At 40.1% G+C, this 25,146-nt stretch overlaps 1 protein-coding gene across 33 annotated transcripts in view; it reads left to right on the plus strand.

Annotated features, from left to right (window-relative positions):
* The window catches only part of CELF4 (CUGBP Elav-like family member 4), a 585,818-nt gene that overhangs the window by 473,333 nt on the left and 87,339 nt on the right, over positions 1–25,146 (plus strand). For 18 of the 33 annotated variants that reach the window (XR_006354073.1, XM_043975762.1, XM_043975767.1 and 15 more), the window contains exon 4: positions 4,464–4,574. The exons of the other annotated variants lie outside the window; for them this stretch is intronic. Coding sequence is in view for 17 of the 18 variants with exons in the window: in XM_043975762.1 (XP_043831697.1) it covers positions 4,464–4,574 (111 nt within the window). In the remaining variant the exon portion in view is untranslated. The remainder of the gene's footprint in view (positions 1–4,463; positions 4,575–25,146) is intronic. 33 annotated transcript variants of the gene reach the window in all.

Below are 25,146 nucleotides of genomic sequence, written 5' to 3' on the forward strand. Positions count from 1 at the left end.
AGAAACTGAGTTTAAATCCCAGCTATACCACATGTGATCTTGAGAAAAATAATTTAACCTTTATAGACCCCCAGTCTTCTCATCTATGGATATAAAGGGTTAAGCTGAATAATCACTTATGTCTTTTCCAGATCTTGATCTATAAACCTCTAAAAGTACCTCAGAGGACCTCCTCTGGTTTGATGAGTCCCTCTCCTATCCTCAAACCATCCAGTTAGCTCATTCATCATCATTCACTAGGCACTTGCTGTGGACTAGTCTGTGCTAGGCTAGGCTGTATAGAAGAGGGAAGAAAGAGAAATCATTATCAATCTAGTTGAAAAGATAAGACTAACACCTCTAAAACAACTTAAGACAAATGTAGGATAGTATGTGATTAAGAACAAGGCTGTTATCGGCCAAAATGTGTTATAAGGGAACAAAAGAAGGAAGGGACAGTATAATATGAAGGATGTGGACTTGAGACGGAGCCCAAATGATAACCAGGATTTAGATCATAGGACTTTGGAGCTGAGCAGGACCTTTGTCTGGTCCAATGCCCTCATTTTATCAATGGGGAAACTGAGGCCCAGAGACTTTAAGTGACTTTCTCAAGTTGGTTAATGGCCAAAGTGGGATCAAAACCTAGGAATTTTGATGCACAGCCCATTGGTCTTTCTGCTATATCATAACTAAACAGAGAGCAAGAGCTGAATATTTGGGGGAGGGAAAATGAAATGAATAAAAGCAGAAAGCCAGAAATGGACATGGTGTGTGCCAGAAACTAGCCTGGCTAGAATGGAAAGTCCATGTTGAAAAGGATGGCAGGAGAGGATTGGTAAAGTAAGATGGGGCTTGGAGAACATTTTAACATGTTTATTTTAACTGTCATTATTATATCTCATGTTTCACAAAACTCTTTTATATTCACTCTATAAATCAATCCTCACACTATTCCTTTTAGGGGGGTGGAATGGGGATGATTACCCCCACGTTAGGGAAAAACTGAGGCTCAGAGAAATTAAGTGACTTGCCCAAGGCCATCCCATATGTCAGTGGCAGCACTGGAAAGACAACCCAGGCTTTCCAAACCAGTTTCCACTATACTATTCAACTGAACTCAATAAATACATATTAAGAACCTACAATGTTCATGGTGCATTGAAGAAAATAACATATATAGAAAGATGAAAAACAACATAGCCCCTGCCTTCAAGGACTGCAATCTACTTAGGGTAAGGGAGGACAAATAAGTATAATATAAGGTAGGTTGTTATAGAAACAAAGACAGAGACCCAGACAAAATTCTTTAGGAAAACTGGCAGTGGCATGGGGAGAAATCCCTTTGAAGTGGATCAAGGAAGGCTGCATGGAGAAGGTGGTAGCTGAACAGAGCCTTGAAGGGAAGAAAGATTCCAACAAATAGCAATGAGAAGGAAGTGCTCTCTAACCCTCTGAGAATGGCCTGGATGACTGATGGTACAAAAGGGCAGGATAATATGGGGAAGTCCAGCTTGTCTATAACAATGGCTGCAAGAAGGAAAACAACATGAAATGAGGCAGAAAGGTAGGTTGGAGCCAGGTTTGGAAGGACTTCAAGTGCCAAGCTGAGTTAGTGTTTTATCCTATAGGCAGCAGGGAGACAGTGATGGGCTTTGTCTTGGTCTATTTAGCAAGGAAGTAGCATTGTCAGATCTGTGAATGGCAAGGATTATTTTTGTAGCTGTGTGAAGAATAGACTGAAGAGGGAAGAAACTAGAAGCATCAAGACTACATAGAAGCTTTGACCACAGTCCAGGCAAGAGGTGATGAGAGCATGTATTAGTCTAGTCATAGTCTAGTAGCCTAGTCGAAGTCTAGTTATAGAATGAATGAATGAATGAAAAGGCATTTTTAAGCACTTAATACATGTGCCAAGCACTGTGCTAAGCTTAGGGGGATATGAATACAAAAGCAGGAATAGTCTCTACCTTCAAGGAGCTTACAGTCTATGGAGATAACATATATAAGGGGACAAAACACATACAGGCGGTTTGTCAGTATTTTAATTTGGAAAATTACAAGGATGATAAGTGGAGTCATAGGGGAGTAGATTAACAGACCCTTTCCAATAACAGTGACAGTACTGATTTGGTCATGGTTCCAGAACTGGAAAGGGAAGAAGGCAGGGTATACACTTGACAACAGAGAAGCTGGTGAAAAAAGAGAATGGGTGTAAGGTAGAGCACAGCTAAGGCTGTCTAGATACAGAAGGCTTTGGCCTGAGGGTGCAGGAGCTGAGAGACTGTTGAGAAGAGAAAAGGGATAAACAAGTGATGAGAAACATTGCAGAAGAATTAACAGTATTTGGCACCTGATTGGATGTAAGGGCCAAGGGAGAGGGAAGAGTTAGCAAGAAACAAAGTTTCAAGCCTGGTAACTAGAAGAAAGTAAGGAATTAGTGTGTATTAAGTGCCTACTATGTGCCCAATAGTGTACTAAGTGCTTCACAAATATTACCTAATGAGGTCATCCTCACAACAACCCGGTGATATTGGTTCTATTATTGTGACACCCATTTTACAGTTGAGGAAACTGCAGCAGACTGAGGCTAAGTGACTTTCCCAGGGTCACACTGCTAGTTAAGTGTATGAGGCCAGATTTGAACTCAAGGTTTCCTGACTCCAGCCCTAGCACTCTATCCACTGTAACCACCTAACTGCTATCAGTGAGGTGGTACAGGGGATAGAATGTTATCTGGGCAGATAATAGTGCTCCAACCCAAATAGGAAAGTTGGAAAGAGGGGCAAGTTGATGAGAAAAGATGATGAATTCATTTTAAGATTTCTTGAATTTATAGTGAGGAGACATCCAGGAGGACATGAACAGCAGACAATTAATGATGCAAGACTGAGGCTCTTGGGGAATGTTGTAGATGGATATATAGATCTGGGGGCCATCTACATAGAGGTGATAATTGAAGCCATGGGAGTGCATGAGATCATCCAGGAAGGGAGGGGAGAGATAAAGAAGGAAGAAGCCCGAGGACATAGGCTGGATAAACACCAACATTTGAAAGGTCAAATAAGGATGAGGAACCAGCAAAAGAGCCTGAGAAGTAGTCCTATATCTAAAGTATATGGAGTATATGTGTGTGTGTATACACACACGCGCACATGTGCGCACACATATATAACGCACATATAATATATGGGGTATATATACCATGTATAGTATAAGGAGTATATATGCCATATGTAATATAGATACCATACAGTATGGAGAATCCAACAAATGATATGAACAAGGACAGCCCACCCCACCCCACCCCCAAATTGTGAATAGTTTGAAAAAATGTGAGAATCCCAATAATGGTTATGCCTGTGGGTTGTGTGAGCAAAGAAAGAAGTGTCTTCTTGGGTTCTGTGTGTGTCTACTAAGAGGGAGTGGTTGAAAACTTGCTAATGTCCAACATTCAATGAGTTAGCAAGTTACCAGGTAGAAGAGTGGGGTTAAGCAGGTTTCAAAGCAATGCTTTTCCCGAGACTCAACAACCCAGGAGCTGCATGAACAGAAGCAGAAACAGGTAGGTGGGGGTGGGGGTAGGGGGGGTGGCTAAGCAGGGTGACTGGTTCATTTAGATAGTAAGGAACTCGGCAGACAAGACCAGCAGGGGAGGGGCTATGTTTATGCGCCTGCCTGAGACGGTCACCAATTAAACATGTAAATACAAATGTCTCTTGGCTGAGGGGGAAAGTGAATGTGTGTGAAGACCACCTCTCTACCTCTGATAAATCTGATTTATCAGGAAGGTTTCGGGTGGGAAAGAAAATGATTCAGAGGGAACGAAAGGGGGTGACTTGCACTGGAGGGAAAATGAAGGAGAAAAAACAATGCAACTGAGATCCTCTTGGAGAGGGTGATTCTAGACATTCTGAAGAAGAAACTTCTTAAAACCCTCAAGAGGATTCACAGGCACCGGTAAGTGGGTGGAATCCTGTGACCTCATTCACAAGGAAGAGATGTAGCCCTGTAATTGCTGACTCCCTGCAGAAGAGCACACAGGTATGTACACCTGACATGCTCATCAAGATGTGTGCTGTCTTCCTACACTCTGTATCCATGAAGTGGTGGAGAGAATTTTCTATCACTGTCCACTGCTGTTGGTGCACATGGGAATAAATGAGGTTGTCACACGCACAAAAAAAAGAAAATAAAGTTTTGATTAGCAAACAAAAAGTCCAGGGGAGGGGGCACGGCAATATGAAGGATGGCCTGGAGAGGACAAATATTTTTATGGTGTAGTGGAAAGACTACTAGAGCTGGAGTTACAAGACATGGGTTCAAGTCCTTGACCTGCCACATGCTGAGTGGCCTTAGGCAATTCACTTCCTGTCTCTGGGCCTCAACTTCCTCATCTGTCAAATGAGGGGGTTGGACTAGATGATCTCTAAGGTCCCTTCCAGTTCTAAGATTCTGTGACTCATCTCTTCTTTCATTTGAAGGTCATGACTATGGACGTGAAAGGAGGACGAGGGAAGTAAATAGCTGGCTATATAGATGGTGTCAAAGAACAGGATTTGTTTTTCTGGATCATTGCCATGGAAACCAGAAAGGTGAGCTCCTGGCAATAACTAATAATTAACAATTCTTATAATTATTATCATAATCATAGCTCACATTTAGAGTGTTTGAAGGTTTGCAAAACACTTTCCTCCCAACAGCAAGTATGATTGTCCCCTATTTTACAGATGAGGAAACTGAGGCTCAAAAGGGGTAATTGATTTGCTCAGGGTCATGCAGCTAATCAGTATCAGAGCTGGGACTCAAATCCAGGGCTCCTGACTCTGAAACCAACGTTCTTTCTATTACACCATGCTGCCTGTCTGGTAAGAGGCAGAGAGCACCACGTGAGGACTGGAGAGAATGTGGTTGCTGCACAGCTCAATGACCTACCAAACAAGCATTAAGCACAAATGTGAGTGGGAGGGAGAAAAAGGTCCAGACGAAACTGTAAAACTGGATGTTATGCAGAAAAACATGTGTGACATAGAAAGAAGCAGCATAGCAGAGGAGGTGCTCAGTACCTTCTCAGAGGAACATAACAAAGAAGCTAGTTTGGAAATAATGTTTATGTCCTAAGATGTCTATACACCAAGGCACAGAGTATGGGTTACAAAGTCAATAAGAAACGTTAACATAACATGGTAAGTATGAGTTCATGAGACTTGGTGTATGGAGTATGGTAATGGGAGAATGGAAAGAGATGTCTTATTCAAAAAGCAACCGATCTGCTCATAGTCGAGATGGGTGGGAGTTGCGTCTCAAGACGGCATGGAAATCCATCCAGCTGACACAAGGAGTATGGTTAGAGATTGTGGATAGGGACAAAAAGAGAAGTAAAGGAGAAAGAATATCATTGTAGAAATATACTGCAGACTACCAAGACAAATGGAGACAATAGAGGATGCTTTCCCTTGAAGAGAGTCCCCTGATATGGAAACTCCCTCCATTAAACAGGTCAGCTGCTTCTCTGTCACTTTCTCATACTCTGAGAGGTTCTAATTTGCCCACAATAACACAGTATGTTTCAGTGGTAGGATTTGAACCCAGTTTTTATTGCCCGCCTCCAAAGGCCAAACCATTAGCCATAATGCCAGGCTGTCTCTTTTCCAACATAGATTATAAATCTAGTACAGAGGCAGCCACATTAGTGGTGGGGGTGTCAACTCGGGGCATCTGCTAGAAGTTCCATTAGACCAAAACCAGCATAGCTGATAACTCTTTGACTTGTCTTGCTAACAATTCCATTTCTAAGAAAAGCCATTAGTGATATGGAAGGCATGGAAACTTACGGAAATTGGGACCATGCCATTTTGGAGATCATAAGAGCTAAGAAAGGAAAAACATACCAGGCATAATCAGACATGTTCCCAAAATTTTCAGAAAACAGCTTTCAACAATAAAATGTAAATTCCTTGAGGGCCAGAATTTATTTGGTTTTGTTTGTATCCCTAGGTCCAGTGTCTGACTGCCCCCCCCCCTGCCCATTTTGTTTTGGCTGGACTTCTGTTTTCATCAGTATAGAGTACTCTGGGTAAAGAAATTCCCTCTGTCTAGGCAGTCAGCACCTATTCTGCCATTATAGTCTTAGAGATAGCCTTGGGCATTAATAAGTTAAGTTACTTGCCCAAGGTCATACGGATAGTATGTGTCAGAAGTAGAACTCAAATGCAGGTCATTTTGGAGCTCTGCAGCCAGCCCCAATCCATTAAACTAAACTGCCTCTCATCTGTAATAGATTAGGTACTTAATAAATGCTTCTTGAATGAATATTGGATAATTAAGGTCAAAGGCAAAATAAGTAGGGATATATGACCAGAAACTCTAAAAGGGAAATGGGCTCAATTCAATTTGAGTCTTGGAATCATACATAGATCTCAATCTAGGAGGGCACTAGACATTGATTAAGTGCCTTCCATATTCAGGGCCACAAAAATTAAGGTTTATAATCCTTGCTCTCTGGGAGTTTACAGTCTGGTAGGAGAATAAAACACATAACTGAAAAATTATTACATAAATGTTATGGCTGGATTTTTCAAACATAACCCTATGATGACAGGATGATCTCAAGCAATCACAATATCAGATATGCAGCCTTGGTTGTATTTGACTTGCCTTGTTATCACACACTAGCCCTTCATTGTAAAGGGACCCAGTTCTTGGAGGGGGGGAGCAGGTGAGGGGGGAGCAGCAGGGCAGACAATCTGCCTCTTCTTCTTCCTCCCCTCCCCCCAGAAGATAACACAATTAAACCTCCAATCTGCCTTTTCACACATCAATGCATTGCAATGATACAAAGGAAAACACCCGAATAAAGGAATCTCTATGAAAGACCTAGAAAAATGCCCTAGGAATTTATTTGAAACTGATCCTCTATCTGCTAATAGCCAGATGAGCCCAAGGGTAATAGGGCTGGTCTTACAGTCCATTGGTGGTAGTCACTATACTTTTTCTTCAAACATCTCAGCTAAAATCTCTCCCCATAAAGTAGTAGTGGGACCAATTACTATTTAAACTAATCATTTCACTTGTACCTGTAGCAATTGTGCTAACATGCAAGCCTAGGATAATTACATAGAATATGTCAAACAGAAAGACATTTGGGGTGGCCTTCTGGTGGCACCTGACCTGAACCTCAACTCAAAGGTGAGAAAAAAAATCCCAATTTGCAGAGTGATAGAAAGAATGCATCCCCAGCAGGGACAGCAGCCTGGCAAAAGCCCAAAGGCAAGAGAGTACATCATGAAATTGAGGGAATGGTTGGCAGTCCAGTATAGTTGGAATATTGAGTGTATGAAGGACATGAGGGTGAAATAAGGCCCAAGAGGAATAGGAGACTCTAAAAGAAAAGGGAGAAGCATCTGATGAAGGTTATGTAATTGTAAAGGGACTTTTACATGAATTCATGTTTTTAAAAAGACATACATGAAAAATGAAAGAAAAGCTACATGATTAAGAAAAGAATGCAAAGGAGTGACATAAACATATAAGGAATTAGGAAGCCCAGAATGAGCTGACAGCTGTGAAACATGATAAGGAAAATAAAACAGGCAGATACATGCATCCATAATACATATATAATTACCTATATTCAGAGCAAGTTGATGAACAAGGAAGGGGAAGAAGGCCCACTGACTGGGGCAAATGGTGTAATGCTAACCAATGATAAAACAGAAGAATTACTTGACTTCTTTTCTTCCATCTTCGTGATCAGGGAGATGGGTGTTTAAACTAGAAACAATAGGCCAAATACCCTAGAAAAATATTTGAAACCCAATACAGGTGGAAAGATAACTTAGTACCCAATTACTTTAAGTATTAAATTATCCAAACCCTAAAAAATTATTACCCGTGGTGCTGAATGAAAGGGAGTAATGGTGGAGTAGAAAGACAGATAATCAGGAGATTTAGAATCTGGGGATGGTTCCACCACTAACTAGCTAGAGGATATGAGGCAAGTAACTTAATCTTTCTATGCCCTAGTTATTTCATATGCAAAATAAAGGGGTTGAACAAGGTAGCTGCTTATGTTCCTTCCAGCTCTAGCATACCAGGAACAGACAGATATAATCACAGAGTTATTGCTGATCATCTTTGTGAAATCTAAAACAAAAACAAACAAACAAACAAACAAACAAAAGCAAGAGGTCAGCAATGGGCCAAGGGAAAAGCAATAATGATAGATACCAGAAACTAGATTTTAATTGCCTGCAAAATTCTAGAACATGGAACTAAACTAATGATTTATCAACACTCAGAAAGAGAAAACAGTGATCACCAGGAACTAGGATATGGTCACTAAGAGCAAAGCATTTCAAAATAACTTAATTTCCTTTTTTTTTAAACAAGGTTATTAGATCGCTAAATCAGGAGCTTGCCATAGATAAAGCTTATCTAGATTTGACAAAGAATCTTGTAATATCTTTGGGGGCAAGATAAAGAGATGTGGGGTCCAAATTAGGTGGATTCTCAGCTATTTGAATTAAAACCAAAAAGTGATCATGAATGTATCACTAGCAACCCAGAAAAAAAAAAAAAAAACTCTGTGGTAGCAATAACACAGGACACTGTCCTTTTCAACATTCCTTTCAATGCCTTGGATAAAGACATAGAAAATGGGCTTATTGAATTTGCAGAAGACATGAAGCTAGGAGGAATGGTTAATATGATAGATGATAGAATCAAGATTCAAAAGGCTCTCAACAGGCCAGAACACTGGTCAGAAAATAACACAATGAAATTTAACAGGGATAAATTCAGAAGGCTGCACATAGGCTCTGCAAGGGGGAAAACCTGACATCTACAGTCACAGCTAATCAATCTCTGGTCCTCCCAATGCTATATTCCCACCTCTCTAACAGCTCCCAGGTTGGCCAGCTTAGTTCCAAGTGCTGAAGATGCTATGGCTGCTGATACTATCATGTCTAACTATGATGAGGCTCCCTGATTCCTCTTGTTCTCTTGATCTAAGTAGTTTTTATCCTACATAATTCAGACAAGATGAAGTTGAGATATTTTTATTAGCAGAGCTTTTCTTTGGTACTTAAGGGAAAAAATAAGATCATATTAAAGATGTAAACATAGAATGCATACATCATACTAAAATCACTAAAGATTGGCTAGGTTTGTGGGACACTTGTTCCTTTCCCTCTTCTTCTCCTCTACTACCCAGGGAATCCTGAATGAGGAAGCCTATCTGAAAACAGTGAGGTCTGCAGACAATAAATAGATCAATGAGCTTAACTTTATCTATTCCTGGATTTCTCTCCTGCCCTTCAGGCCACCCTGCACCCATGTCCTAGGAACCTTCTTGACTTTTCTGAAAGTCTCAGTAGCTCCTTATTTGGGCAATCTTGTGCATTCCCTGACATACATCTCTCTCTGCATATCTGAAAGAGTATCTCTCCTTCTTTCTTCTCCTTCTTAAAGTAGAGATACTAGGCAGCCAATAACGTTGGCTCTTCTTGCATTGTGAAGGCAAGTATCTTCATGGCCTTGTTGAGCCTGTCATTTCCTGAAGTCTATCTGAATTATGCGTTCTAGTGTGTGATTCTTTTCTCTAATTACCAGGAGCAGGCCGCTTTCTCTTCCTATTTCAAAGTACTGTCTTGACTACCCCACTAAGTTTCCTTTTCCTGTCTGAGGGACACCTTCAGTAATCAGTGCATTTACAGAGTAGAGATGGCCAACAAACCTAAGCCCAGTGACTAATACTCTCTATGTCGTTCCAAACTATCAACTCCACCTACTTCTCCAAGTCTTCATTGATGACTCATGACTCCCATGTTCCCCATTTTAGTAATCTTCCAGAATACGATTACAATTTTACCAAAGAAAAAAATACTCATATATAGTAATAGATGGTTGTTAATACTAGAATAATAATAATAATAATAATAATAAGCAAGTCTTTTTTTGACAATTCCAATATACAAATGAATCAATATGAATATTCTTCCCTATGATTCAGATCATACCTTATCCTTGCCCTGTGTGACTCTTGTTCATATACACTCATAAGTTTGCTTCAGGAGGTCCACCCAATGTGTTGGGGCCCATCCTTCTGTCCTTATGACATGGCATGGATAACAATATAATACACAAACTCTCCATCAGCAATCCTTCACTCTTGCCAGGTGGCCAACCATCTACATTTTTTAATCTTATATTTCTCTGGTAACATTTTTTGTGCCACTTTCCCCCGTATATATTATATATGCACATTATACATACTGATATACACGTATGTGTGTACACACACACACACACACACACACACACATATACGTATATATAGTATACACACCCACCCAGTTTGTGCTGCCCTCATTTGGCATAGCTCTCTGCTTGGAAAGATCAAATATTTGCTGACTAAGGAAGTTTTTAGGCTCTTTTGTTCTCCCTTGTTTGTCAATTGATTTACATAAGTTAAACTTCCATATAAAATTATTACAATCAGTATAAACTTTCTTCTGTCCATTTCTTTTTTTTATTGATAGCCTGGTTAAATATATCATATGGTGTTGTTTTAATTGAATTACATATTTTCTCATAATTATTCTGTCTTCCGATTTGGTTTCAATTTTTGATCTTTGCTCTGATAAGTCTGTGGCCTGACTACATACAGCTGAATCAGGAAAAAGTTGCACATCAATAATAAGTCATTTCCAATCTGTTAGGATATAATCAATTTCATTTTTTGTGATGTTATCTGGCACTCTCCATGTCCAGAATTGTCTGATTCTTTTCCCAAAGAAAGTATTAAAGATTTATATGAATGAAAGGTCTATATATATAATTCTAGTTCCTTTCGTCCTTCACTCCTGAGCAATTTTTTCATATCTATGTACATATGTATATACATACTTATGTGTAATACACACATGCATCATACATATATGTATTATATATACATGGATTTTATATATATATACATGTGCATGTATATATATATATATATACACATTGTGTATGTGTGTGTATAACCACTGACACATATTTACTGTATTCCTCTTGCAAATCACTTAACCACTCAATGATCTAGGAAACAAAGGCTATAAATTGCAGAGAATATGTAGATCTTTATTGGTAAAAAGAATTTCCTTACTCGGGAGTTCCCTGTACCATTTTCAGTCCTTCTCCCTCTCCATCTCCCTATTCCTATTCTCATCCTTATCCCTATCCCTATCTCTATCCCTGTCACTATTTTTTGCTGACCTTGCAAATGCCACCTTTACATTGAAATCACAAAGTATCTGACATAGAACTTCTCTACATCACCATCCTTTGCAAAAATAATAATAATAATAATAATAATAATAATAATAATAATAATAATGACTAAGCTGCAATTACTTGCATGGTGGTCTTTTTGCAAATACCTATTATAAGCAATGCACATTTAGGTTAAATATAAGAGGAAATGTTCCAATAACTGGAATTGTCCCAAATTATACTAAACTGTCTCAGGAAGCAGCAATGAAGGATAGATGTCCACTTAGAGATTTGTTGTAGAGGATATTCTTGTTCAGGGTTGTGTGCAGATAGATAACTTCTGAGGTCTCTTCCAACTCTGCGATTCTTCAATTCTGTGCATTTGGCAGCAGTTTATGTTGGGGGGAACCCCAGTTTTATTGAGCCATAAGCAACTAGACTATATGCTCCATAAGGGCAAGGCCTGTACACAGTAGGTACCTAAGAAGTGTGTGCCATTAACTTTTGTTTGTTAAATTGAAAGGAACCAGCAGTTTAATAATGATGCTTCCAAAAAGAAAAGAAAAAAAATTTACGGCAACCTTCGGCTGTATCAGTAGAAGGATAGTGTCCAAAGTCAGGTAGAATTCCATCCAATAATGGTCACAGAAAGAAGACAAGGGTAGTGGTGGTTGGCAGTTCTCAGATGACAGATACCAAAGCAGAAGTTGGTTAAGCTAACAGAAAGAACAGAGACAGCTGCTCTCTTCATGGAGGCATACATTCTGGACCTGATGGAGAGCCCTCCTGAAGAACTGTCAAAATTGATGACCACTGGGCAGCTAGGTGGCATAGTGGATAGAGCACCAGCCCTGGAGTCAGGAGGACCTGAGTTCAAATCTGGCCTCAGACACTTAACACTTACTAGCTGTGTGACCCTGGGCAAGTCACTTAACCCCAATTGCCTCACTAAAAAAAAAAAAAAAAATTGATGACCACTTCCCACTTCTTAGGATTCATTTGGGAAGAAAAGATATTGCCAGAAGGAACATGGAAATTGTTAGGGAGGATTATGAGGTCCTGAACAAAAAGCTTAGGACCTTGAGCATCCTGGTGGTGTTTTTATCACAACTGCCAATCGAAGCTGGATGATTCATAAGAGAAAGGCAGAATTGGGAAATAAATGACTGGTGGTGAGAAGGTGGTGTCTGAGAATAGAATTTCGATTTCTGTGCCCCAACTCAAAATACTGGAATAAGGGCTAGTAAATATGTATACTCACACATGTAAATATGCAGTGGGGTTTAGATGGGAGCACTTCCTATGAAACAGAACCCCTTCTGGTGAGAGATGATCTGGTCCCTTGCTAAAGTATAGGCATTATCAGAGGCTCCTGGTTCATCCCTTGGATCCCCATGGTGATGGGGAGAAGATGGAGGAAAGAGAGATGAATGCTATATCAAAGATGATTGGCATCTGAGTTAGAAAGAGCTGCCCCCTCCTATTTTCAGAACTAAGGAACCAAATGTTGAGAGTACCAAGGGACCAAGCATTCCAATCCAAACCCCTGCTAAACATATTTGCCTAGTCTTGCAAATCTAATCAAGGGAGCTTTAAATTTAAAAGGGAGGAGGAGAGAGAAAATTGCACATAGATTTGATAAGCCTGGTATTACATAGAATAAGAGGTACAACACAAGAGGAAGAATAGCAGATGACAAGTAATTCATGGGAATTCACATCTAAAAAGCTGCAACAAGCCCCATAGTGTTAGATATCTATACAAATGCACAAAAGTATGGGTAATAAATACGATTTGAATGTGGAGGGAAAGGAGGACCTGCCTAAGGGGACCAACATGGATGCACGTGGAACTTAGCAAACAACTCAGATTTTTAAAAGTCATATAGAGAAGAGGAAAGGTCAAGTAACTGAGGATGAACACAAATGCATAGTCTTGTCCTGTAAGAAGGGCTAAAGAATAAATAATATTATTTATTGTATAAGTAACATCAATAATGAGAATTAACTACAACCACAATTAATTTATTATATGATTAGTTAATATTACATAATATTATTGATTGCAATTAATAATAGTAATAATTAATTAAGCAAAATAAATTTAGGCTATCAATGGATGCTAAATACATCTATACATAAAAGAGAGGTGGCTAAAACAATGTTGAGGACAAGAGGGAGATGATAAAAGGCATAGGACCACTGCCCTGGGTAGATAGTATGACGATAATGGACAACAGAAAGAAGGCTACACTACTTCACTCTTATTTTGATTGTATTTTCTCTTTTAAATGAATGACCTTTGAACTTTGAAAAAGAAAACAAAAATGGCTAGCAGGTAGCAAAAACTAAGGATAAGTGACTAGACAAGTACCTGCCTTTGATAAATTTAAATCAATAGTCCTAGTGTCCAAGGGGGCCAAAAAAAAAAAAAATAGGAGATGTTATGACTGAGCTACTAGGGACCAGAGAACTGGATAGTTACTAGAAAAAAAGCAGTTGTCCAGTTGTCAAAAAATCAGGAAAACAATGGGGTCTGCAGACAATAGATCAATGAGCTTAACTTTATCTATTCCTGGAAAAAAATCCAGAACCCATTGTTACAAGAATAATTTGTCAACACTTAACAAGGGAGGTCATGATAAGTAAGGGCTTCATGTAGAACGGCAGTGGGAAGTACTTTAGGGGAATGCTATTGACATAATATATAGAGATTTCAGCAGTTGACAAAAGCCTCTTGCACTATACTTATATATAATCTGTAGAGGTCATGGATAAATGATAAGACAGGTGAATTTAGAAAAGATGGAATGAAAATCATTAATGGGTCCATGTAAATTTAACACTTAAAAAAAAAAAGTCTTGCTTTAACCCTTCCAGAAATTCTGGCCGGACTCACGTTTGAACTGCATTTTGGGGATGTTTTTGAGTCATTTTTTTCTGGGGGCGTTCTTGAGCTTCCTTGTCCCCATAATAACTCTTTATGATGGATTCTTCTTGTTGTTTTGTTCTCATTCTTCCAGCCTCCTTCTGGTGGACTTTATAGTCCTGGGCTCTAGGCACTTGTGGAGGAAATATCTGACCTGAGCTTGTGTCCTCTTAGTTCTTTCTGCTGCTTTCATAGTTCAGGCTGGGGGGCCTGTAAGCCTTCAATGCTCCTCAAATGGCTTGACCTGAAGCCATATGTCTGCTCACTGCCGTACAGGAACTTGCTAGTTCCTGGCCCAAGTTTGGTCCGTGAGCTTGTCTGTGGTTGGGAGTTTCAGTACAATGCTGCTAGACTCAGCTGCTGTTAGCCTGCGGGGAGGTGCTGCAGGTTCCAAGTGCCTGAACTGCAGGCTCCCCTTTGGTCTGTGACTCCTGCCCTCGTAATTCCACTTCAGGCTTTCACCCTGGACTGGAAGCTAGAACTGAGGTCCACTCTTCTCAGAGATACACAGCTACTGTTTGCTTCTTTCCTCTGTATACAGCTAGGGTCCTTCAGCGACCACTTCTTTCCAACTTCCCCATCTCCCCCAATCCAACCTAGAACTTGGTAGTCAGATACAGAGCTGCCAGATGGCACTTATTCCTGTACCTTGTGATAGTTCAGAGATCCCCTGGGATCTCTTCCTGTTCTGGTGCTTCCTGCCCTAGTGCCCAATCTTGGCTCTTTCAATCCCTGGGCTCTGAAATGCCCAGAATAAGGTCAGACCCCAACCCAAGTGTCAGCAGTCCCCCATATCATCCTAAACTGCTCTGAGCTAAAAGAAATGCCTCATTGTGACTTTTTTTCTTGGATTTCCCAGTTAGAATTCAGTCCAGTACATTTTCTAGGTCTTTGTGGAAGAAGTAGAAAACTAGACTGGACTTCTTCGCCCTACTTTGCCATTTTGACTCTGCCCTGCCCATGTCAATTTAGAAAGAGGTCCCTAGTGGAAGACCCCAGAAATCTGTCCTTGGCCCTGAGCAATAGCATAAGTTATTTTTATCAATAACTTGGGATAAAGGCAAGTATGTCAGATTTACAGATGACATCAAGCTTGGAGAGACAACTAACATATTAATAGAAAAAAAATCCAGATTCAAAAAGATCTTGACACAGTAGAGCAAAGAACCAAATCTAACAAGTGGAAATTTAAAACATATTAATATAAAGTTTTACAACTGAGCAACTTCAAAAATACAGATCCTATGATTCCAAACTCATCTTTAATGTCAGTCTCTCTTTTAGACTATTCATTCCTCTGTCCTCCTGGCTTCAGTGCCTTGTCATCATGGGTCTCCTTATCTTAGCCTGTTGCCTTCATATTCCCACCAGTGAATCCACAAGCTGTTCCTACCATATCACACTCCTCACGTCACCCCTCCAAATTCTCTGGGCTGAAGGAAGCAACTCATTCACCTGATCAGCTGAGTATTTGATATGCTAATGGCAGAGGTTTATAAAAGATGACTTTCATGGTTACATGTGTCTCAGAGGCACTGCTCCCCGCCAGTGTTGTCTAACCCAGAAAAGTGACATCAAAAGTAGAGATTCCCATCTGCTTAAGAGAGAGAACATTCATTCCTTTGGGTTAATGCCAGTTCCCCTGGGGGGGGGGGGAAACTAACACCTAAGCCTTATCACTAACATCTTTGTGGGACTGCATTAGTCACATCTTTTCCTAAAAGTTAGAAGAGAATTTAAGGAACAGATATTGGGAAATGGAGAAAAGCCAAAGAGGGAAAATTCTAAAGACAAGCTGCCCCTTAGAGGTTTTCTGGGACCGGCGGCTCTATGCTCTATCCTTGCCCCACCAACAGCCAGGGTCCTACCTTCCAAGTATCAGTGATGTCTACTTGAGGCCTGGGCACCAAGCAGTCAGTGAGACTGTGGAGGGTTAAGATGGTGGCAGGCAGGCTGCTTAGAAGGAGGGTTGAAAGTCTGAGCACATTCATCTTCATAAGTCTTATTACAGCCTGCCAGTTTAAACCTAATGACTAATTTATCGTATAAAATACCACCAATATATTTTTTGATTTTGCTAATTAATTATCTCAAACAAAGGTGATATTTATAAAACTGTCCAGAAATGGTGTGCACAGGAAAATTGCCTTACAGCAGGAGATGAAATTATTACTAATATGGGATCAAATTATTGCTGTATTGACTTAGTTACTTTATGACTTTGTAATGGATTTCTTCATTATTTTCCCTGGATTGTAGCATTCGTGATTGCATTAAAGTCGGTTAATCTATGCAAATATCATTAGGCACCACTAATAACCACTGCAACTTTCCTCAGTTTGGGGACTGTGCTAAGTACTTGCATCCCCAGTTTGAGGGGGTGAGTTCTTTCCTAGTAAGAGGGAGAAACAAGAAATTGGAAGGATCTAGGGTAATGGCCCCATCTGGGATGTTTCCATGGAAATGGAGCAAAGGGTGGAAAAGGAGGGATACCCAGAGTTTCTAACTAGGTTGGGGTAATTGGAGATTGGTCCTAGGGTATTGAAATTTAGAGGGTACTGATAGTACTTAGCAGTTGGAAATAACTGAGCTTAGTACCTAGTTAGCAACAATCATTATTTAAGGAGGAAGCGCCCATATAATGGGTTTTTCCCCACCAAAGGAACCCCTCCCTTGCCTGGGGCTGACCTTATTCGCTTCCTCAGTGATGTTCTCAGTAGTCCTACAATGTCCTAGTGTCTGCCTGCCTTCCTGAAGTTGGAGGCTTCTCCCTAAGGGATATATATCCTCACTCCTCCATAACTGAAGTTGTCTTAAATAGTATATTTGAAGCCCTCTTTGATTCCTCTTGCCCTGGATGCCAAAATTATTACTTATGGCTCTGAGGTAACGTACGGAATAAAAGGCAGTGTGGTATAGTGGAAAGAATACTGTTTTTGGAGTCAAAGGACCCAAATTCAAAACATGACCATCTGTGTGACTGCATGCAAGTCACTTAACTTTGCTAGCCCTCAGTTTTCTCTTCTATAAAGTGAAGGAATTGGAACTCCCTTCTAGCACTAGAAAGACCCCCTTAACTAAAAGTGACTCCCTCATCACCACATTAGAAAGTCTGAAATTTTACATGATCAGACTTTCATCCTTTGGGATGAGGCATTGAAGGACCCTGTTAAAATTCAAATAACTTTGAAATTTGTTCCACATTATCATTTTATTAATATTCCCATTAGTTTATTGTGGTCACTGTGTATTGCAAAAAGTAGAGGCTAAGGGGAAAAGACATAAAACTAATGTGTTTTCATGGGGATGAGTAGGAGGTGACCATGTACGGAGCACTGCCTGAGATCAGGGGCAGGGGACCCTAATGGAGGGCACTGAATCTCATAAATGGTGTAGACCAAGAAAGGAGGAAAAGAGTGCATTGACAAACTCTGATTCACATACATGCTTGCTGGACATTGCGACAAGGTTTGTGATTCCATTCAGGGGCCTGTAGTTTTCTGATCATCCTCATAGAGCCTCTCAAATTTCAGGCCTATTGCCTCCAGCATTGCAAAGCACTGTCTTTAAAACAATCCTTGCGATTTTGCTGATTGACTTCTGTTAACTCAACATGCTAAACCTAGCGGGAAAAGAGGCTCAGAGATGGGTGGTGACCTGCTCAGGATCACTAAGTAAGTTTGTGATGAAGCCAAGAGTAAAACCCCAGTCCCTAGATTTCAGACTAAGATGCCTTCTGTTTCTCCTGCTCTCTCTCTTTCTTTAAAAACCAGCCCTAAACATTGTGGACAAAGGGTGAGGGAGTAAGGTTGAGAATGTTTTTTTCCAGCAATAATACATTTGCACCCCACTCCACACCCATTGTGGAGAGGGGAAAATGCAAAAGCATCCCAGGGGCTCTTCGCTGAGCACAGAACTCAAAACCAACAAGGTCAAAGGGTGAGGAAAGGTAAGTGTGTAGGACTTTGTCCGAGAGCCATTTTCTTTCTTCTTCATCAACATCAATGTCATCCCTGTCACCACCACTTTTGAGCTTTTCTTAAGATGCTGAGATGAGATGGGTCACGGAGGACCATTAAGAGGCCAGCCCAGCTGGTGCTTTACTTCTCTAACATTCTAAAATGTTGCCAAGACTCCTTGGCAAACAAGGCACTTGAGATGAGTTAAGTCACTTAATGCTTTCCTCTCCTCTGCTCTCCCAGCCTCAAGGGTTTTCTGCCTTCTCTTTTCTCCCACTTCTCCTTCCTGCCTCCCGCCTCTCACCTCTCTCCAATCTCCACCTCAGTAATTCAGTGATTCACTAGGGGATAGGCTGGTCTGAATTTGGGACTAGAATGAATAGAATGCTGTTAGTGGATCTATTATTTTCACATACCTATTGTCCTAATAATACTTTGCATGCTTACACAGTACAAAGAATTTTATCCTTTTCAAAGTGCTATTATAACTAGTCTTGAATTTCATTTCCATAACACCTCAGTGGGGTGAGTATACCCCTACTATACAGTTGGGAAAATTGAAGCCCAAAGAGCTTCCCAGTGGTCATGCTGGGAGTCAGTGGCAGAATCAGAACTAGACCGTAGATCTTAGGGCTCTCAATTTGTATGCCTTTTACTAGCCTATCCCACCACTCTATAATTTGAGCCAAAATATCACCAAAGAGAGATCTTTTAGGGAGCTACTTTAATCAATCAATCACAAATCAACAAGGATTTATTAAGTGCTTACTATTTGGCAAGCACTGAACTAAGGATACAAAGAAATACAAAAATACTTCCTGCCCTCAAAAAAGTTTACCTTCTAATGGGGGAAACAATTAAAAAAAAAACAGATTAAAGATATATGGAGTAAATGCAAAGTAATCTCATGGAGAAGTCCCTAGCTACTGGGCAGGGGTGAGGCAGAAAAGTCCTCCTACAAAAAGGTGAGATTTGAATTTAATTGTCAAGGAAGTCAGGGATTCTGAGAGATTACAGTGAGGAGAGATTCCTTTATAATTAGCAATACCATTTACTTAAAAGCTCTCCTAGAAGTAGCTATTCCATTAGGGTTCTGCCTGCTACCTTGTTCTCTTCTCTCCCTCTCCCTCCGCCCCCCCCCCCACTCTATTCTAGCAAGTGCCAAACTCATCTACTGCCTCAGTTTAAACTATGACCTATATCTATCCCAGATCACTCTCTCTATCCTCACTCTCCCTCCAGAACCACACTCCAACTCCTTTAATATCTCCATATAGATGATCTGCTGCCATCTCAAACTCAACGCATTCAAAGCTAAATTGATTTTCTTTCCCCAACTCTGCTCCCCTTTCTGACTTCACTATTCCTGTTGGTGGCATGACCATTCAGGAGGTCTTCATTGTTCATGACCTTGGGATTATCTTTGACTCTTCCCTCTCTCTTACCTCCCACATCCAATCAGTTGTAAGTCCTGTTCGTTTTCCCTGTTGTCTCTAGGATCAAATACAGACTCCCATGTCTAGTATTTAAAGCCCTTCACAAGCTGGCTCCAGGCTACCTTTGAGGTTTATTATACATTACTCCCTTTCATGCCCTTTATAGTCCAGCCAAACTGGCATCCTTACCATTTCCCACATGCAACATTTTGTCTCCCATCTCTGTCCCTTTGTACAAGCTGTCCCCCATACCTCCCCCATACCTCTGATGCACTCCCTCCTCGCCCCTAGGAGTCCTTCAATGTTCAGCTCAATAACAGCTTTTTTTCCTGATCCCCCTTGCCCCTAGCACTTCCCCTGTCAATATGTAAGCATATTCAAAATACATGCAAAGAAAATACTAGACATAAAAGATTATGCCAAGGCACTGGGGAAATACAATGATAAGTAAGGCTCAGTTCCTGCCTCGTAGAACCTTATAGTACAGAAAGGGAAATGTCACATATACAAAATAGCACTTGATAATAATGGCTCACATTTCTAAATCATTTTGAAGGCTTACAAAGTGCTTCTGTCCTCACCACAAACTGGCGAGGTAGTTAGTAGAGGTATTATTTTCTCTATTTTACATATAAGGGAACTAAGTCTAGGAAAGATGAAGTGACTTGCCCAGGATCACAAACCTCATCCATGTCACAGCTAAGATTTAGACACAGCTCTCCTGATTCATCCCCTTATTCATTCATCATGCATTGATGAAGGGCCTCCTATGTAAGGCACTCTGCTAGGCCCTGGAAATACAAAGACAAGATCAAAACATCCCCTGCCTTCTGTTTATATTCTTCTGGAAGTGAATGCAAACACAGACAGATAAAATATGTGTATATATGAAGTTAGATCTAGGGAAGTAGTAAGTGGAGATTCAGGAGAAGACTATTTTAGGAGGAGGTAGCCCCTGACCTAAGCCTTGAAGGATGCTAAGGATTTTAAGAGGTGGAGGTAAGGAGGGGAACACAAGCACGGGGCAGAGCCCATGTAAAAACCCAGAGATAAGAGCTAGAACATCGGGTAATCTAGATGGGATGGAACATAGAGAGCCTTCTAAATCCAAGGTGACTCCCTGAGCCACATTGCTCCAGGATTCTGAAGAGGGAAACAGGAGGAAACAGGTACACATCCTGCTCCATCTTCCTTTAAAATAGTTTATTATCCATGACTAATGTGAAAATATGTTTTACATGATTGCACATGTATAACCTCTATCAGATTGCTTGCCATGTTGGGAAGGAGGGAGGAGAGGGAAGGAAGGAGAAAATTTTGGAACTCAAAATCTTATAAAAAATGAATGTTGAAAATTGTCTTCACATGTAATTGGAAAAAATTAAAATACTATTTATATTTTGGGGGTGGGCAGGGCAATGAGGGTTAAATGACTTGCCCAGGGTCACGCAGCTAGTAAGTGTCAAGTATCTGAGGCGGGATTTGAACTCAGGTCCTCCTGAATCCAGGGCTGGTGCTTTACCGCTGCGACATCTAGCTGCCGCCTATTTATATTTTTAAAAAGACAGAGCACCTAGTTGTCCTTCAATAAGTTCAGGTATTGACTTTCAACAAGTCAGGAATAATGGACGTGTAATACGGTACATAACATCAAAAGAATTTTTTATATATTGTTTAGCTTTGTCAAAGTTGTATTTTTTTCTGTTTCTTCATATTTTACTATAAAAGACCCTCTCTGGGAAATGGCAGATAGGAAGGGATTCATTGGGAAATGTAGCCCATGCAAAAAAAATATATATCAACTCGCAAAAAAATAGTTTGTTCTTGAAGGACGTGGTGGTTCATACCTGTAATCCCAGCTGCCAGTGAGACTGAAACTGGCAGATATATTGATTTTGGAAGTTCTGAGCTAAAATGGGATATGCTCATCTTTTTAATACCCAGACTAAGTTCAGAATCAATATGGGGAGCTTTTAGGGGTCAGCTATTTCAGGTCAGAAACAGAACAGGTCGGAGCCCCTTGCTAGTCAGTACAGGATTGGCCCACGGGGTAGCTGCTATTCTTCTAACCTGGGCAAGATGGTAAAAACCCAGTAATTTTTTAAAAAAATGTTTGTTCTTTAAAGTAATTGACTATCACCTTGGAATCCTGTTGGTTTACTCAGCAGGCAAGCAAAGTTGTGGTCTAACTGTGGTCTAATTATCTCCAGTGTTTGTCTCAATCACAAAGACCCCAACATCTACCACAACAAAAATCTTAACCTATAACCTACCTTGGTGTCTGAAATTCAACAATATTTGGGTTAAATATTTACCCTTCAAGCTCCTCTTCTAAGCAGAGCATCAATGTACCAGGGACTACCACTTATTAACTTTGTGACCTTGGCTAAGTCACTTAACCTCATCAGCCTCAGTGTCATCATCTGTAAAATGAGAGGATTGAACTAGATAACCTCTGTGAGTCTAATTTTCTACCTCTTGTTCTGGGAACTGTAATGAAAATAGACACTACTATTGCTTCTGGAAAGGGTATGTCAGTTGTCTTCCCTATAGTTCTATCTACCATTCCAATGACCTCTTAGACCAAAAACACCTTTTGGGGTCCACCACTCCCTTGTATATATGGTTTCCTCTAACTAGAATATAAACTCCTTGAGAAAAATGACTGTCTCTCTTTTGTGTCTGTACCCCCAGTGCTCTGCCCTGGGTTTGGCACATAGTAAGCAAGAACTTCAAAGTGCTTTTTCATTTATTTTCATTCCTTCTATAAAAAGAGAAAACTCCTTGAGGTAGGGAACATAGTTTGTCCTTGTGGTGGGTGAAAGGTGAAATGACTGAGGAAACAAAGGTTCAACCTTCTGAGCATATCAATTTGTTGAGTGATGAATGCCAATTGCCAAATAATTCTAGACCAGGGCCCTTCCTCAGCTTAAGGTTAAACCTTATAATACAGGGGGAGACAGACTTTTATACATTAAAAACAATTAACTAAGACCAACTAATTGAAAGGAAACAATTAACAAGAATACACCATTAGGCAATCTGATTTCTAATTGGAGGAAAGATTAAAGACTTTCCAAGTTGGGAAGGGGACAGTGTCAAGGTACAAAGCAGAAAAAAAGAGGTTTCCCAGTCCCCCAGAGTGTCCGAGAACAAAGGAACATGGAAACAATTACTGATTGATCAGTATGGGGCCAGTTTTCATGTAAAACATATGGGTTGCTTAAGATATACCATTATGAGAAAACTCCTTGCATCAATCTTTGGATCTGACCAGGTTTCTGGTCAGCATAACTTAGGTAAGCAAGTAGAAGTGGTTCAGCTTTCCAACCACACAAGGGTTGGTTCAAACGATACGATAAAGTTTTCTCCCAATACCCACAATTAAATAAACTTTTCTCACAAGGCAGAATTTGGACTATAACCATAATTGAATAGAAAGAGAACTGAGCTAGCTCCAGAATTATGTCAAAAGATGGAGTCAGTGTGGTTCACTCACTTTCCACAATTAACCTCTTGCTATCATAAATCCCTAAATTTCCTCATCATAACACTCATATGTCAGATATTTTCATCACTAATAAAAGATCAAGGGGTAAGCTAGGTGGCACAGTGGAAAAGCACCAGCCCTGGATTCAGGAAGACCTGATTTCAAATCCAGCCTCAGACACTTGACACTTACTAGCTGTGTGACCCTGGGCAAGTCACTTAGCCCTCATTGCCCTGGAAAATAAAATAAAAGATCAAGAGCAGCTACTAGGGTACCTACTAAAAGGTGGGAAAGTTAACAACAAACATTTTTTAACACTTCCACTTCTTTTAACACTGCCAGGCACTGGGCTAAGTGCTGGGAATACAAAGAAAGGCAAAAATAACCCCTGTCCTTAAGGAGCATCAAATGAGAATCGAATGAGAGAGACAACACACAAACAGCTTCACAGATAAGGTATAAAAGATAAATTGGAGGTAATCTCAGAAGGGAGGAGGGGGTGCAAAATGGGCACAAAGCAAGAAACTCTGATTAGACATGGTCAGAATTAGCCTGGAGCCCAATATGTAGAAGTACAACAAGGAAACTTTTTAAATATTACTTTTTAGAAACATAAGTAATTTGAATGCCAAAAATTCATTCTGCAAACAAGTAGGCATTGATTTAGTGATAAATCCAGTCAGATGTGTTACAGCAAAGTGGATAACAACACATAGAAGACATGATTTTCAAACTTTCTCTTGGGCCCATGTATATCTCCTCCAGGACCTAAGAGGAGATGCTTTCTTTAACAATCTTATTGAGGGTTGGTCCTGAGATAGCAGAATCATTTAGCCAGACTGATTCCCATCCCTCACCATGAAACACCTGTGAACTATCACAGAATCACAGAATGAAAGGATCTTGGAGTTGGAAGGAATCTCAGAGGCCATTGATGCCAGTTCACGCATGAACAAAAATCCCCTCCATTTCATACTTGGTAAGTGATGATCCAAGTGACCAACTGTGTCCATTTCAGATACCTGTAATTCTCAGGAAGTCTTTTTCTTACATCGAACTTAAATCTTCCTCCCTGATGCTTCCATCTGTTGCTCTTCATTCTTCCCTCCTGGACCAAGCAGAGTCATTCTAACTTCCCTTCCATGTGACAGAACTTAAAATACTCAACAATACTCATCATGTCCACATGAAGCCTTCTCATGTTGTCTCTTAGAAAGATCTTCTTGGGGCAGCTAGGTGGCGTAGTGGATAGAGCACCAGCCCTGGAGTCAGGAGTACCTGAGTTCAAATCTGGCCTCAGACACTTAACACTTACTAGCTGTGTGACCCTGGGCAAGTCACTTAACCCCAATTGCCTCACTAAAAAAAAAAAGAAAAGAAAAAAGAAAGATCTTCTTAAAAGCCTATCATTCAATGTTTAAGCCGTATATTCCAGTTTGTGTCAATATCCCATTTATGAGTTCATCTAAGTCATTAATAAAAAGCATTAAATAGAACAGAACCAAACACAGATTCCTGGGGCACTTCACCGAAGAACTCCTAAGTTGATGCAGACTGCCTTTTGGGTCCAATCATTTAATTGGTTCCAAAACAAATTAATTTTACTATCAAATAGCCCAAATGTCTCCATTTCATTCATATGAATAACATGAAAGACTTTGTCAAATACTTTGCTAACACCTAGGTAAACCATATAGCATTCCTCTTTTTTATCAGTCTAGTAATATTAAAAACCTTGATATTAGGTATGATGTCATTCTTTATATTTGTGTATCTAGTGCTTAACACAGTGCTTGGCAATATTAGGCATTTAATAAGTGCTTACTGATTTCTTAACTGAAAAGGGGACATGGAGTTGACTAGCATGACATGTTCTAGATACTGGTCTTTTGTAATCACTGCTATCTTTCTCAATGTTCACTAATAATCCTTTTAATAATATATTCTAGAATTTTGTTAGAGACCAAAGTTAAACTTGTCAGCCTCTACTTTGCAGCCTCCATTCTCTTCCCTTTTTTCAGAATTAGTACAATATTTTCCCTTCTCCAATCCTCCAGTATTTCTTCAGTTCTCCACAATCTTTCAAAGATCATAGATA

Source organism: Dromiciops gliroides, chromosome 1 (genome assembly GCF_019393635.1).
Source record: "Dromiciops gliroides isolate mDroGli1 chromosome 1, mDroGli1.pri, whole genome shotgun sequence".
Taxonomy (NCBI): domain Eukaryota; kingdom Metazoa; phylum Chordata; class Mammalia; order Microbiotheria; family Microbiotheriidae; genus Dromiciops; species Dromiciops gliroides.